This window comes from Gossypium hirsutum, chromosome D06 (genome assembly GCF_007990345.1).
Source record: "Gossypium hirsutum isolate 1008001.06 chromosome D06, Gossypium_hirsutum_v2.1, whole genome shotgun sequence".
NCBI lineage: Eukaryota > Viridiplantae > Streptophyta > Magnoliopsida > Malvales > Malvaceae > Gossypium > Gossypium hirsutum.
The window spans coordinates 21,740,511-21,758,147 of NC_053442.1; the positions used below are offsets into that span (position 1 = coordinate 21,740,511).

The following is a 17,637-nucleotide window of genomic DNA, read 5'->3' on the forward strand; positions in this document are numbered from 1 at the left end:
TCTTCTCTTTTTCTTGATTTTTCTTAATTTTCTTCTCTTGCATCAAATTTTATAATGTGTTTTAATTGATCCTATTCAATTTGTTGTGTGTTTTGTGAAAAAAATATCAAAGGAAAAAGTTTCAATGCTTGTTGTTTAGTTTGGATTGAAAAGAAATTGGGAAAAGAATAGATAAAAATAATAATGGTAGTAAATGATATATGTTTTATTCTTAACAAAAAAATAAAAAGTTTTTTTACATGGTATCAATACCATAAATTGATGCAATTTATATCATATTAGCAAACTTAAATAAAATTTGAGACCATATTTCATGTTAGGCTTGGACAACTTTGTATGATATTTGTAACACCCCGATACCTAACTTAATCACCGGGTTCAAGTTACAAGGTGCCACATTTGTTGCTGGAGCAACTACGACCAAACTAAATTTGATTTATACTATTGAATGATTAATTTCAACCAAAACATACATACAATATACAACCGTTTTTGGGTCTTATACGAGCTTACAAAGCTCTCATGCTAACCCACGGTCCAAATAGGACTAAATTGTAAAAATTCAAAACATCATGTTGACGTCGTGACGTCCAGGAGTTCTTTGTCACGATGCAATATATCAAGTATGCCTCGTCACATCGATCAAAACTTGGCATTGCGGCGTGGCATGACAACTTGGTCTCATCGCAACGTGACATACTGTTTTCAAATGGTTAAGTTTTGGTACTTGTTTTCAATCACCTAAAACTTTTCAAACTCATTTGCAGTTATAATTTCAACCAAATCTATATACCTAATGAGTTTCATTATGTCTAAAGTACCATTTATACATATATGCTTTCATCCATTTCAACAATTTCATTCAAGTGCACCAATCAATTTATCCATGTTCATTGAACTAGTTGGCATTTATATACATATATGGACACATTACCAATTAGCCTATTAACATACAACAAAATATGTCTAACCAAAAGTTGCGTTATTCACAATTTCATGTATATAAACATATAACCAAATCAAAATACTAATTCCAACTCAACCTAGGTACATGTCATAAAAACAACAAAAGAAACTATACAAACATTGTTGAGCCTGAGATCTTTGTTTGGATGCTGAAATTGACCGCTTTCTTACTCATCGCCCTTCGCGAGCGATGGGAGGAAGAAAAACCAACAAACAAATACAAGGATCGAATAGAACTAATACGTGCGATGTTTGCAAGCGTGACAAGTTAGTTGTAATATAATTGTATAACGAGGTACGGAGTACTCTGAGGATCAAACCCAAGAGAGTCGACGATTGAACAATTTCTACTAACAAGCATGCAAAATAAAGAGTCTAACCAACTTATCACTAAACATTATAGTATGGAAAATCATGTAGTCAAGGATAATTATACTAATCTACGATCTAGTTAACAAGGACTAAAATGTAAAACATGCAAATTTACTAAACTAATAGGTAAATAACAAACGATGGTTGATTGATTTGGATGTGGTTCACCCATTCTTGAATTAGGGATCCAAATTGCTTAAACTCCTAAAATGGTTCCATTTTATCTCTCGGTACCAAATTAGACAAGTTAATCTAGTTTATCTCTCAATCTCACCGGCTAACCCGGGACTAATGAATCGATGTTTTAACAAGATATCCTATCGGTCTCACTTGCCTAAATCTTCCCATAGGGTCATCAATCCTAAGTTTTTAAGTTCATTCAAATTAGTCCAATTTATTACAATTTGGTCCCTTATCCAAAAATCAACTCACCACATCTCCATCAACCAACCCCCTTAAAAGTTTAGTTACAAATATGAAAAACTAAGCTAACAAACGTAAAAAAAGAAATCTTTGCAGCTGTAAAAATAGAACTTGAGAAAAAGATGAAAGTTGGGATTTTTAAGCTATAAAACTTGAAAGAAAAGTAAAGTTGAGCATTCAATGGTGAAATAAATGCTAAGAAATCTAAAAGGTAAAGTCTTTAACAAATTAAACTAAAGGAAACTTAAATACATTAAACTAAAAGATTGAAATGTCATTACAAGCAAAGAAAGGGACTAAAGGTGCAAATAAATCCAAGCTACAAATGTTAACTAACTTAACTAACTACAAGAGTAACAAGAACAAGAAGGAAAATGCAGGAAAAATAAACACTACAGTTATGGAATATGAATAAAAATAAGAACCCTAGAAAAGTGCAAAGAAAAACTAAAGAAAACCTAAGAGAAAATATATTTGTGCCTAATTTTTAACCCTCTTTATGCCAAAAATGCCCTTGAACATGCCTTCAATGATTAGTGCTTTGGTTGGACAAAGACTACCATTGACGCCAATTTTTGTCCTCTCATGATATTGGTATCACGATATCCAAGGATAGGATATCGTGATACCATCAACAAACTTGAATTAGGGTGTTCCTTGGGCAGGTGGGTATCGTGAAACCCAAAGTGGATATCGCGATACCATTATAGGTGGTCTTTATCTTTGGGGCCTATTAGAGGTATCGCGATTCCAAGGGTAGGATATCGTGATACCCTCTTATTTGGTCTCACTCGATTTTGGCCTCTAACGCGTCCCTACAAACACTCAATCATATTATAGGTCCCCCAATGACACCATTGGCCAATTTGGGTCTCAAAATAAGTAAAAAGAGGCATTTACACTTATTAAATCGAAGACTTAAAAACTACAAAAAAACCACGTAAACAATACTACTTTGCTTGAAAACAAGCTCCCCAAATATACCAAGAAAGCCTAATTTACCATATCAAATTACGACATATCAAAAGTCGGTGCTCGGGACCTCGATATGAACCTAACCTGCGCACGAAAAATAAACTGTGCGCTGAGCGATAAAGCTTAGTGGTATTTTCATGATTCAAGTCAATATAATACAAGTTTCAATCAATTGTATACATTCAATTTCAAATTCAAATATCAATCAATTCATATTTAATACCATTTCATATACAATTCATGTTAATTTTCAATCCACATATTATTATGAATATGCCACAAATACACCAATTATGCCAAATTTTCAATCCACATATCATTATGAATATGCCACAAATACACCAATTATGCCAAATGAATCAACTATGTATTACTTCAATAATAAGCTAGTTGATCATACCATACCAATATCATTAATATTCATATTCCTATTCGATTTAACACATTCAATCAAATCCACATTTCAATTTTGAATCGAATCAATCATTCCTTATCTGACCAGATCGACTTTTAGGCTCGTTAACTACTTCGCATGGTCTTTTACATGCTATCGATAATCAAATATCATTTATAAATACTTGTAATACAACTTTATAAATTTTAATCATTTTCAAATATTAATTATCCAATTCACAAGTTATATTTCCCACTAACATGACTCGAACTCGAACAGATATACACATATCAACCAGCACATCAATTTGGCACCCAGTACATCATCGGAATGTCCGAAGTAAATAGGTTGTGTTCAATGTTCATCAGTATAACTAAAATAAAAGTTGTGCCCTGCATTTATTGGAACGTCCAAAGGAAAATGCACTCAGCGCTCATCGACATATAGTCGAAGTAACCCGTACTCAATCTATCTTATGACATGCTAACTATATCTGACTTTGCTCGAACACTTAATAGGGTAACCAATAGTCCAATTTCATTATAAGTTAAATTCACATTCTATCAATCTAAATATATATCATCAATTCATATATCATGTTTCAGCTCAATTTCATACATAATATCATAAATCATAAATTATGCTACTTTTCATTCTATTCATTTTAGTCATTTATCTTGATAATCCATCCAAATCATATCAATTAAAGTAATTAAATATTTTCAACTAACCTCAGTATCAAACCAAGAAAAACATCATGAATATGCAATAAGTAGATTGATCATAGAAATACAAACCGAAAATTCAAGTTACTCGTCGTCGGCTCTCGCTTTTCCTTTCCCTCTTGACGATCCTACGTCGTTTTTATCTATAAATAATAATCCAACAATACACAATATCAAATCACATTCAATTACAAAGTCATTCATATTTTTCAATTTATTCAATTTAGTCCCTAAACCTGAGACAAACAAAACTTTCAATCTAGAAAATCAAATTAAAATCTAATTTCACATATATTCGTTAAGGACCTTCTACTTTCTACTCCTATCGACATTTCATAACAAACTTTCATTTTATTTAATTTGGCCCCCAATGTACGAAACTAACAATTAAGCTTTACAATTTAGTCCTTTTCATATACTAAGCTTAATTTCTAACAATTTAAAACCTAAATCATTCAATTATCAACAATATAATCTTATCAAAACTTCACCATTTGATCAAATTGACCATTGGGTTAGCTTAATCAAGCTCCTAAGATGAAAAAAATCTATAAAAATCAAAGAAAAATGGCTACGGACTTAAATTAAAGACTAAAAGCTTCAAATACCCTAGCAATGGCGTTCTTCTTCTTTTTCACTTATGGTCGGTTGGAGAAGATGAAGTTATCTCTCCATCCACCAATTCTCATTTTTATAGTTAGATTAATGATTAATTAACTTTAACTAATCATGTTTTAGTTTTAATTAATCTTAATTTACTAAATTAATCTATAATCATCATTACCTTCAACCAGAGAATGTTTAAAAATGGTTTATTAACCATTTTGACCATTTTGATAATTGCAATTTAAGTCCCTAAGTCATTTCCTAATTGAAAATCTATAGCGATTGGACTTTTACAATTTACTTCCTTGACCTCAATTAAACACAATTTTGGCTAAATTTACTATCAAAATTTCTATTCATATGAATATCAACTTTGTAAATATCCCTATTTAATATTTACGGACTCGGTTTGATATTTACAGTCTCGAAACTGTATTTTTCAACATTGCTAGAAATCGAATCTTTATAATTCTTCCCCTTTAAGAAATTTCGTCTTTGAAATTTACTTGACAAGAGGTGAGGAGGTCAAATTCAAAGGGTAAAATATATATTAACACATAATACTATAATGTAAATATTAAAAATATATGTTAAATTATGCTTCCAAAATTTAATAAAAACATAATTATATAAAATTATTAAATATTAAATAAAAACTTCTATATAAACATTTTAATATATATATATATAAATGAACTTAAATGAGTTTAGATTAATCATTTATAGAGGTGTTCATGGGCCTAGTTGGACTGAGTTCAAGTTAAGCTTAAGTATAATATTAACTTACTTTGTGCTTATCAAAACTTGACCCAACTCTAAATATGAACCTAAATTATTACCTAAGCCCACTCATATTTATAGGTAGCTAACCCAAGTCCATTTTATACATTTTTTAAAAGGTAAATTATATTATTTTAAATTTAATATTTAATAGATTTATTTTTTTTAATTATAAAATTTTTTATATATAGTCAGCTTAATATTTTTTGATCTTTACATTATAGTATTACTTATTACTATAAAATTAATTTTTATATTTTATAAATTACATAATACATATAAAATTAACCCAATATAATATATTAAAGACTTGGATTAACGAGTTGGTCTGAGTCAAGATTGGGCTCAAACATTTAAGGCCCGAGCCTAACCCATATTTTAAATGAGTTTTTTTTGCTAAACTCATTTTTCGAACCTAGTAATTTTATCCAAATCCTCCTAAATTTTGAATGGACCTTTAGATTTGAGCAAATAGCTTGATCTTGAAACCAATCTAATCATTTATAAATAGAAGTGAATTTAAATAATGTTATTACCATACATTAATACAGCCCAACCTTATCCATCAACACATAATGGCCAAGTAAACAATCTAACAACAAAAAGTTCCAATTATGTCTTAACAAAATTGGTTACTATGTCATAAATTCTTGCACTCTCCGTAAATTTAGAAATTAGCTCATGTAATTTTATTTTTAAGAATTTAGTCTATTTTTTTTAGAATTCTAAATTCAAGCTCAACTGCTAACACTGTTAAAATTATTTTGTTAAGTTTATGTTCATTACAACATTATTTTTTTAGTTACATGGCTTCATAGTGGTTTTTTTTAATTGTGGTTTTTTTTTAATTTCAAAATATCACAATAACAAATTTAACAAAAAATATTAATAATATTAACAATTAGATTTGATTTTTGAAATCTAAAAAGTAAAAGGACTAAATTTCAAATTTATAAATAGGATAGGGAGCTATGGCATATTTTAACCAGCAAATTTCTCTCCAAGAGTAATTGGAGAATAAGAATTTGGGTTGAATCATGAAACTACAATCCATTAATTTTTCCTACATAATAATAATAAAAAGCCCAAATCCAACCCTAAAATGGAACCCTAAGAACCCATATTCAGAAAATCAACATATATATTTCTTAGATTCATAAACCTAATTTTCCTCAAAAACTTTTCCCTCAATCCCCGCACAGTTCTAGGGTTCTTGTTAGCAGCTGCGACAGAAGAAATGGTATTATAAATTATTATTGTGTATTAATTCTCCCTTTTTTTGGTCATGTTAATGAAGGATCTAAAATTCACTCTAAATTTTGAATATTTTTTAGGGAAAAGGAACTGGAAGCTTTGGAAAGCGAAGGAATAAGACCCACACACTTTGCGTTCGATGTGGACGCCGTAGCTTCCATCTCCAGAAGAGCCGTTGCGGTGCTTGTGGCTACCCTGCCAGCCGCATCCGAAAATGTATGTTTTCTTTTGCATGTTGAATTGAATCATTTTATATTTTAATAATTTCTGGATTGTAGTTTGTTTAGGTGACCTTAGAGAAGGTTCTTAAAAAAATTGAAGAATTCACGAGAATCGATCATCCCATTAAATTTATGGTTTATCTGTATTCTTGATTTTTATTTTAACAGAATGCAAACTGTTGGCATTTTTCTATATTCATTCTCTCAGGCTTTGGTTGATTAGGTAGAAAGTTGGAAAAATGAAGTAGGAGAAAAAAGGAAGATAAAAAATTCATTGGTGTTATACCTGAACCTGAAAACCAACTTGAACAACTAAAATTCAAATCCAATTTGACCAAAGTCAACAACCGGAACTCGAATTGACCAGAATTTGAAGTGACTAGAACTTAAAATATTCAAACCTGTAATGGCTGGACCACTGGAAACCCAAGCCCATACCCATACCCTGAAATGATCCAAATCTGAAATGACCCAAACTTAAAATTGGCATGGCCTGAAATGAACCAAAAGTTGTAAAACCCGAGTTGACCTGATTCAGAATGATCTGATGACACATTCTGCCCAATTGATAGGTCTAATTGGTGTGCTTGATTGGAAAGATGCAATAATGGTAAGGAAAATTTCTTTTCCATCAATTGCATGAAAGAAAAGAAAATGAAAATTTCAAAGAAAATGCAGTGCTGTTAATATGCACACTTAACTTATATCTCTTATTTTCTCTGTTCTTATCATTTCAAGTTGGAATGATATTTTTTATGCATGGGATGAAAATGGTCACTTTTCATATTTTTTCATCTCATTTTCTGTTCTTATTGAGCACACTTAAAATTGATTCTCCTTGCAGTTTTTCAGTCTAAGACTCACATCCTTTATCTTTCATATCGTGGTTCTAGTATAAGTTTTGGGTAAAAATTACAATGTCAAGCAATCTTTTTATGTAATTGTTGTTGAAGATAGCATCCTGGATTTGTTGCTGATATATTTGTTTCAGTCAATTTTGTTTGCTGAACTATGGAACTTTAATTAATGGTAATATAAGCTTGGTGGAGTTATTTGTTGAATTGGCTTTGTGTTTCTGGGTTTAGATAACTGGAGTGTGAAGGCTATTAGAAGAAAGACGACTGGGACAGGCCGCATGAGGTACCTCCGTCATGTGCCCCGAAGGTTCAAAACTGAATTTAGAGAAGGTACTTTTGAGTTTCCTGATTGAATCAAACGAAAACGTGTTTGTTGAATAATATATATAGTGATGTATTATTGTTGAATTTGTTGGCAGGCACTCAAGCAACTCCAAGGAAGAAGGCAGCTGTTGCTGCATCTTAAGTTGGTTTTGGTGTTTTGTTTTTGAGATTTCTGAATTTACACAAACTAGAAGCTTTTATGATTTTTATCATCATTTTGTACTTTTATTATTTCAACCTAATATCCATGAACAGATAGTTGTGTTTTACCATGAATCTTCACGACATTTTGATTTCTCACATTTTTCTCTTGTGAGATAGTGTCATAGTGGTATGTCATCCATGATGTTAAAATTTTGGTTTTTGCACATTTTGTGTGAGAACGAACCCCATCTAAAGTGTCTTGTTTACTATATGCTGCATTCGAGACAATTCGCAAGAGACTTTAGTGTTGTTGGAATCAGATGGACCAATTAAATAGAGAATCGGTTAGTATATCAGTCCAGATAAGAGGTTTAAGCAAAGTGTTTGGAATGGATTGACTCGAGAAATAACAAAGTGATTGAATTGTTTTTATAATTTATAATTTTTTTCTTAAATTTTATGAGTTTTAATTAATTATTTAATTATTGGTTGAATCGACTAGTTTAGTTATTGGTTTTATATCAAATGCATGTTTCAGATATTCATATGGATGGCGACAAAAAGGGGCCTGTCGTACTTGCCATTGAGATATTTTTGTGCCTCTTACTGTGACCTCGTTCCAAAATTTGAACATTCGCAATAAAAAATAATGAAAAACCCGTCTTAAAAATATTACATTTATTTTTACAGTAATAAAAATTAAAGATTTATGATTAAAATAAATACAAAATAGGCATTAAAAAAGGTGAGTATTTCATGAAAGTATTTATTTTTTAATATTTTAATATACATTTATAAAACACCCCAACATTTTACTTTAAGTCTCACCCAATCACTGAACTTGATTTTCAAAAGTTATATATCTCCTTATAAGGTCAGGTTAGGTCTGAGTCAGTCTGATAAATTCCAGTTATCTTACCATCCCTAATCAGACACTGATTGTGTATCGGAATGAAAATGTAATCATTGGGATACTTGAAATAAATGGCGTTTGAAAATCAACTACGTTAACAACATACAAAAAGCTTTGACCATGGGTTCTCTTCCCTTCAGTGTTTCAGCCAATAATTTCGAAGTTGAGCCATATGCAACAGTATCTCATCCCGCCCTTGATTTGTAACACTGCTGGTCATTATCCATGGCGGCACTGTCTGGAAGAAACCGCATATCAGCTCCTGAAAGTCCTTCACGTTTTCTTCAGGCCTTTTTCCGCCGTTCTTTTTCTTCTTCCGCTTGTCACATTTGGTAAATATCAGCGTCATTGGGACCTGCATAATCACATTTTAAGGGTTAAGAAGAAAACATATGACATACTTTCACGAAATATCAGCATGCACAGAAAGTCTAGACTAAAGATCAACGGGGAGCTTCCCCCCTTTTGTCTAGAGAAGACTACATAAGTGACATGTCAAAGCGGGTTGCTCATACCCTCGTGCTCCTTTTTCTTTCTAGTTAGAAAGGATGGCATTACCTGGTTCTGACCAAGCCAACTAGCATATTCCAGGTCGATTTTCTTTGCGGGAATGCTAGCATCTATAAGCAGGAAAACTGATACTAAGGTTGAACGGTTGATAAAATAGTCTTTGGTAAACTTTCCCCAATCCGTTCGAAGTTCCTGAGGTGCAGATGCATAGCTGTCCAAGAAAAAGTGTAACAAAAGCAACAATCAAAATGCAAGTATGCCACTGCCAAAAAGCATACTTTATTTTTTTGTTTATAACGAAAGCTTCATTCAAAGCAAAGAAGAATACAACGATTCAACAAAAAAAAAGTACAAAGTCCACCCCTAACAAAAGAGCACAAAGGCTCACTCCTAATCAGCAAGCCCAAAGGCCGAACAAAGCAAAACACGAACCCTAGGAACCTATGCCAAAGTGGGTCAATGTCAATCCATCTGCATCTCAGGACAACCATAACAGAGGTCAAAAGAGAATTCGGCATACTTATTAGCATCCAGTTCAACAAAAGAAAGGAAGTATCATACTCTTTACCCTAAACCCTAACCCTAATTTTATTAGTACCTTTTGCATCTTAAATAATGTCGGAATCCGGCTGGTTTATCTTAACAAATAAACTTGGAACAGAAAAATAAGATGACATAAAAGATTATATATATCAATCCGTCATGGCTTAAAGTTGGAAAAAGTGATTCAATTAAGCCCTATCCCATATAATTCATGAGAAGAGTACATGGTTTCATTTTTCTCCGGGACAGTGAATAACTTCAATGGATGTAAGTTTCTAACATTCCACTGATAGGAAATTCAGAAAATTATAAAGCTTGTAGGCATGTATCCATTCATACAAGGTGTAAAGAAAGAACAGATTATATAGGAGGCAATTGAAGGTAAAGCAATACCCATATCCAGGCAAATCCACAAGGTACCAACTATCATTGATGCGGAAATGGTTGATGCATTGTGTCTTCCCTGCAAGGAATAAAAGCACTATTGGTAAACATGCATCTACTATAAAACTTTGAATTTAGACAACGATTTCTACTTTAATGAATTTAAGTCCTAAAACTATGGATCAAATTTTAAATTAGTCCTAGACTTTAAATGTTTGAACTGAATGCTCAAACTAAAGTATCATTCCCATGAAGTACATCCATCAGTCCAGCTGTCAATTTTGGTGTTAAATGCCAACTTGAATCTAATGTGGCTCCGCATAAATAAATATTTTAAACACGTGAGATTCAAGCTGATATTTAATGTCAAAACTGATTGCTAGATTGATGGACCTGATCAGAACAATAGAATTTAATTGGAATATTTTGATGTTTAGAACCATATTTTAGGTACGTCCAGTGCAACTCATGAACTAAAAAAAAGTGTAGACCTCTCAATTAGGCGAACCAATCAGGGTTCTAAAAGTTCAAGTCGGTTCAGGCCAGGGTCAAGTTATTTTGAGCTTGGATCATTCGTTTATGATGCTCAAGTGTTTCAAGTGGGGTCATTGCAGGTTCCAATCACATTGAGTTTGGGTTGTTTGATCATGTCATTTCAAAGTTCCAATTGCAACAAGTTTGAATCATTTTAGATTCAGGTTTGTTTTGGATTTCGGCCAGTTTGGGTTCGAGGTTGGCCGCGATCAGATTGTTGATTTCTTATAACCAAATAAAGTACGATCAAGTTCAAGCTGATCGGTCGAGTTTTCGAATTCAGGTCTGTCTACTTTATCATCCCATTAACAGAGAGGAGTTTAAGAGTATACTTTACTATAATTTCAATCCTTACTAAAGGTGCGAAAAGAAATTGACTGCACAATCTATTGTTTCTAATATCTAACCCAGCTTTAATAAATCGAAATGAACAAATGCAAATATATCTATCAGTATCACAGCTCTACAATTATCATGAATTTACTTGATAAACCAGCTTACCAGGTTTCTTAGAGGTGAGAGCAAGGCGTTTCCTCCTTACGAGTGAATTAAGAAGCGAGGATTTCCCGACATTCGAGCGGCCGACGAGAGCAAACTCCGGCAAGCCATCGGAAGGGCAATCCTCAGTCCTGACACTGCTCTTCACGAACTCAGCTTGAACCACTTGAGCGTCCCTTGCGTACTTACTCAGAACTATGTTCGACCCTTTCAAGATTCTGGTGCTTAAGCTAGAATCATCGCAAGAAACCTGGGTCTCCGGAGGAACAAACAACTTGTCCAATGAAATCTCGAGTTTGGGTTCGTCGGGGAGTGAGAAATCGGTGATGGGTATGGGTTCGGTCGTGGAAAGAGTGGATTTGGGAGCAGAGAAGAGCGTTGAGGCAGTGGATTTGATGGGTACTTTTGGTTTGGGGAAAAATTTGAAACTTGGCGGCGGATTTTTGAAGACTAAATAATGAAACCTTGGAAGCTGAGTTACAACCATTACTCAAGCTGATGGATTGTTCGTCTTCGTTGAAGTACGCAAAAGCACAAATGCAGCACTGCTAAAATATCTTTGTTGATATTGTTTTGATTCAGAAGGACCCTTTGGTTTAACACTTTCTCCAGCGTATTTATAATTTTGGGCCCAATATCCGGACCAAACCTAAAAATCTACATTATCTATATCTATTTAATTTAGCATAAATTCACCCCTTTGTCAATTTCTATTTTGGTGACCATTTTTATTTAGAATTTGCAATTTAATAAATTTCTATTTTAGTCACAATAATTTTTTAAATTTGATCAAGCTGGTCATTCCACCGCTAAACTCATTAGATTCACTATTAAATTCAATTTTTATTTCTTTTTTCATTTTTTTTTTCTTACTCCCCATCTTTCATCACCATCACCATATTCAACAACCATTAGCCACTCAACACCACCATCACCCTCATTATATGTATAGTTTTTCTTAATTAATTAATGCCACTCATTTATCCAAAGCAATTCTTCTTAAGTAGAATTTCCATTATCATATGTTGGAAAAAATAGATCTTTTGGAAACTTTGAGGCATATTCTCGATTAGTAAAGATGGAGATTTGAATCATAAAATTTTAGTTTTATATTTTACTTCATGAGACCTTTACAATGGTATATCATATGCTCAAAATAGTTGAGTGATGAATGGGAAATTTATGCTCAAAGTAAGCCACTTGTGAATTATGTTGAGAAAAATGAAAAGCTTAGTTCCACATTGGTTAGATATCAACTGTAGAATACGTTTATATATGTGAACCAACTTGTTTGTTATCAAATGACTAAACTAAAGCTCTCCCTTGTATGTAGGAGGGGCACAAATCTGAACTCGTTACGGTTTGATGTACACTCGCACGACGTGGGTGAAGCAAAATGTTTATAGACCGATTGGGCTTTTATGCCTTTTTTTCTCAGCAGAACTTATTTCGATCCAGTCTTTATTTATTCTTTTATTAAATATATGTATATTTTTATTCTCGTTCGATCTTGTGATTTAAATAAATATTTTATATTACTGTTTATTTTACCAACGTGTGTGAAAGACCATATTCACTTCAATTTAAAGCCAAATTTGATTTTCTTTTCCGTTTTCACCATTTATGACTCATTCGCTCCATTAGGTCTTGCTAATTTCCCATTTTCCTAAGCTTTTGCTACTTTTAGTGGGATTTATTCAAGAATCGCATTTAAAATTTGGGAAAAGAACTAAGTTTTTTAGCTTTATGAAATTCAATGCAATGAAGTGTTTTCACTATTTCAAGGACAAGTATTGAAGCAAGGGCAAAATATTAGCCTCAGAATTAAAAGAATGAAGGAACGAAATCAAAGGAACATTCAAAGGCATTTTTCAAACTGTTTTTGGTGATAGCCGAAGGCAAGACTATTGTTCGTTGATCACTGTAGCCGTGCTACTACCGTGCTCATCTTATTGTTGTGTTCTAGGAGACAATCGACCAACGTTTCTCCAGCACCAAAGAAGCAGTCGGATTTATCTTAAGGAAACTGTGAAAATAGGCCTCAACTACCAGTCCGTTTTTCCTGCCTACGTACGAGTATAATATTTCAATCCAGTCTTTCTTTCTGTTCTTTTTTATTATATATATGTATATTTTTGTTCTCGTTCGATCTTGTGATTTAAATAAATATTTTATATTACTATTTATTTTACTAACGTGTGTGCAAGATCATATTCACTTCAATTTAAAGCCAAATTTGATTTTCCTTTCCATTTTCACCATTTATGACTCATTCCCTCGATTAGGTCTTGTTAATTTCCCATTTTCCTAAGCTTTTGCTACTTTTAGTGGGATTTAACTCAAGAATCATATTTAAAATTTGATACAAGAATTGAGTTCTTTTAGCTTTATGAAATTCAATGTAATGAAGTGTTTTCACTATTTCAGGGACAAGTTTTGAAGCAAAGGAAAACTATTAGCCTCAGAAATGAAAGAATGAATGAAGGAAATCAAAGGAACATTCAAAGGCGTTTTTCAAACTATTTTCGGTGATAGACGAAGGCAAGGCTACTGTTCGTTGATCACTGCAGTTGTGCTACTATCGTGCTCATCTTGTTGTTGTATCTTGGGAGACAATCGACCAACGTTTCTCCAGCACCAAAGGAGCGACCGAATCTGTCTTAAGGAAACTGTGAAAATAGGCCTCAACTACTAGTCCGTTTTTCCTGCCTACCTATGAGTATAATATTTCGATCTAGTCTTTATTTCTATTCTTTATTATTATTATTATTATTATTATTATTATATATGTATATTTTTGTTCTCGTTTGATCTTGTGATTTAAATAAATATTTTATATTATTGTTTATTTTACTAACATGTGTGCAAGATCATATTCACTTCAATTTAAAGCCAAATTTGATTTTCCTTTCCGTTTTCACCATTTATGACTCATTCCCTCAATTAGGTCTTGTTAATTTCCCATTTTTCTAAGCTTTTGCTACTTTTAGTGGGATTTAGCTTAAGAATCACATTTAAAATTTGGAAAAAGAATCGAGTTCTTTTAGCTTTATGAAATTCAATGCAATGAAGTGTTTTCACTATTTCAAGGACAAGTTTTGAAGCAAGGGAAAAATATTAGCCTCAGAATTGAAAGAATGAAGGAACAAAATCTGTTAGAGTTGTGTGACCCAAATTCTAAGAGATTACTTGCAAGTCAAGTTAAACAAAATATATATATTTTGGCGAAAAAAACAAAATATATTTTCTTTCTAGAAGATTTAGTATTTATTAGTATAATATATTTAGTATTTATTAGCATAGTTTATTTGGCCTACTAATTTAGCCTATAAATAGGTTCTTTTGCAACCTTAGAAAATACACCAATTAAACATTATAACTCATAATACATTTAGAGGATTTTGTGTTTACGTTTTGAGGGTTCTTTGTTTCCGGGTTATTCGGGATTTAGTTTTTATCTCCATCTTTTTTACTTTTCATTCTTTTGCCATTATAGTAAAATTATTTTTGCCCGTGGTGTTTTTATCTTCTTTGGAGGGTTTTTCCACGTTAAATTTGTGTGTTCAATTTCTTAATTTATTTTTCTATTTTTTGTTACTTGTTACTTAATCCGGTCGATCTTAATAAGTGGTATCAGAGCTAGTTCAGTTTTCATAGATCAGCCTGTTCAGAGATGGCAACAACAAGGTCTGAAATTGAGAAGTTCAATAGTGAGGCAAATTTCAATCTGTGGCAAGTTCAGATGATAATTCTAGTTCAAATCGAATTGAAAAGGTTATTACTGGGAAAAAGCTTGAGAATCTAAATCAAATAGAATGGGAAGAGCTTGATGAAAAGGCCTTGGCTGCAATCCAGCTGTGCCTCGTGAATACGGTATTGCAGGAGGTATTGATAGAGAAGACCTCATCTTCCTTTTGGAAAAGGTTAGAAACTCTTTATGCGACTAAGTCTCTGGCTAATCATTTAGTATTGAAATAACGTCTATTTACGTTTCGCATGAATGGAGGTGAGCTTATTAAAGATCACATCAGTCAATTCATTAATCTTTTAAATGATTTAAAGAATGTTCATGTTCATATTGACAATGAAGATCAAGTTATGCTATTATTATTCTCTTTACCCCTTTCATACAAGTCTTTCAGGGAGACCCTGATTTATGGCAGAGATAAACTCTTATTCGAAGATGTGAATGGTCATTTGTTGAGTAGAGACAAACTTGACAATGAGTTTGGTTTGGATAGCAAGGCAGATAGCAAGCTTCCATTTTGGTAGCATTAAAGAAATGAGACAAAATGTGTCGCTATTGTAAAAAGTTAGGTCACATCAAAGCAGATTGCTATAAACTGTGAAATAAAAGAGCTGATGAGAGTAACGAGAAAGATGTAGCTGGTGCTAATTTGGCCGATGAAAACGGTGATAATTTCTTATTAGTGTCAACGAGCAATAACTCCAAGCTCACATCTGAGTAGATCCCAGATTTGGGATGTTCTTTCTACATGTGTTCCAATAGAGAATGGTTCTCTACATACAGTTCAGTTGAAGGTGGAGTTTTGCGCATGGGAAACGATTCATCTAGTAAGGTAATTGGTATTAGTATTGGTATTGTTAAAATTAGGATACACGATGGGACGATTAGGACATTCTCAGATGTCAGGTATGTACCTGATTTATGAAAGAATCTTACCTCCTTGAGTATTTTAGACTTAAAAGGATGTAGAATCAACATCGAGTCGAGTGGCATTAAAGTATCTCGTGGAGCTCTCATTTCTTTAAAAGGTAAAAGAACCAAGAGTCTTTATATTCTAAAAGGTTCTACAGTGACCAATGAAGTCAGACGTCCCTTGTTCGTTACGGAGTCGAAGCCAACTAGTTTAGAGCAGAGGAAACTTGGTCATAGGAGAGAAAAATGTATGATCGTTTCATTGAAGAGAGGTTATCTTTTGGATGTAGGTTTTGAAAAGTTAGGGCACTATGTTCGTGAAAATCAGACCCGGGTTAGTTTTGATTTGGCAGTGTAAAGGCCGAAGGCTATAAGTCTTCCAGCTTTTAAGCATAGATTCGACTCAGTTAATTCCCTGCATAGTTCAAGATAGGCCTGTCGTGGGCTTTGACAAAGATGGCGTTGTAAGAATTCGTGTCTAGGTGGAGATTGTTAGAGTTGTGTGACCCAAATTCTAAGAGATTGCTTGCAAGTCAAGTTAAACAAAATATTGCTTGCAAGTCAAGTTAAACAAAATATATTTTCTTTCTAGAAGATTTACTATTTATTAGTATAATATATTTAGCATTTATTAGCATAGTTTATTTGACCTACTAATTTAGCCTATAAATAAGTTCTTTTGCAACCTTAGAAAACACACCCACTAAAGATTAGAACTCATAATACATTTAGAGAATTTTGTGTTTACGTTTTGAGGATTCTTTGTTTTTGGGTTTTTCGGGGTTTATTTTTTTATCTCCATCTTTTGTACTCTTCGTTCTTTTGCTATTGTAGTAAAATTGTCTTTGCCCGTGGTTTTTTTTATCCTTTTTGGAGGGGTTTTTCCATGTTAAATTTGTGTGTTCAATTTCTCAATTTATTCCACTATTTTTTGTTACTTGTTGCTTAATGGGGTCGATCCTAACAAAATCAAAGCAGCATTTAAAGGTTGATTTGATCACCAAGTCCTCATGCTTTATAGTAGCTTCATTGCACAATATACCAGAGTTGTACGAAGTAAAACGTCACAGTTTGTGGGTATTCTCTTTCTTAGAGCTTAGATAACCCGCTAATGGCTTTAATTAGTTGCTTAAGATCAATGAATGTGGCTTTGAAAGAGTCTATTAAGGTACAATCAAGCCCATTGACACAATGATTTTAATTTCCTCCTGTTTATGACTTAACAAGCTATGTCATATGTGTTATTAATTAATTAAAAAGAATTATAAATATGATGAGGTGATGGGGGTGTTGAAGGGCCAAAGATAGAGTTATGCGAGGCAGTGAATGGTGGAAAAGGTGAGAGGTGGAGGACAGTGGTTTAAGTAGTGTAAAGAAGAAAACGAAGAAAGAAAGAGAAAAGCATAAAACCCTTTCCTTGATCATCGATTATCAGGATAGGAGATGTCACATTAGCATATTCTTAGCATTTACAAAATTTATTTTTACAAAAATCGGCATTTGTTTACTTCATAAAGTTTCATAACTTAAAATTTAACCTTTAAACATTATTCT

The 17,637-nt window shown here is 32.7% G+C and overlaps 2 protein-coding genes across 2 annotated transcripts; one reads left to right on the plus strand and one right to left on the minus strand.

Annotated features, from left to right (window-relative positions):
- The first annotated feature begins 6,278 nt into the window (after window positions 1-6,278).
- LOC107901560 (60S ribosomal protein L37-1) lies at window positions 6,279-8,166 on the plus strand. Its single transcript, XM_016827616.2, has 4 exons — window positions 6,279-6,481; window positions 6,576-6,711; window positions 7,802-7,903; window positions 7,993-8,166. The coding sequence occupies exons 1-4, from the start codon at window positions 6,479-6,481 to the stop codon at window positions 8,037-8,039; spliced, it is 288 nt and encodes a 95-aa protein (XP_016683105.2). The 5' UTR covers window positions 6,279-6,478; the 3' UTR covers window positions 8,040-8,166.
- A 699-nt stretch (window positions 8,167-8,865) lies between these two features.
- On the minus strand, window positions 8,866-12,074 carry LOC107901561 (GTP-binding protein At2g22870). Its single transcript, XM_016827617.2, has 4 exons — window positions 11,427-12,074; window positions 10,401-10,470; window positions 9,513-9,675; window positions 8,866-9,309 (listed from the first exon to the last, which is right to left on the minus strand). The coding sequence occupies exons 1-4, from the start codon at window positions 11,908-11,910 to the stop codon at window positions 9,091-9,093; spliced, it is 936 nt and encodes a 311-aa protein (XP_016683106.2). The 5' UTR covers window positions 11,911-12,074; the 3' UTR covers window positions 8,866-9,090.
- Window positions 12,075-17,637: the final 5,563 nt, after the last annotated feature.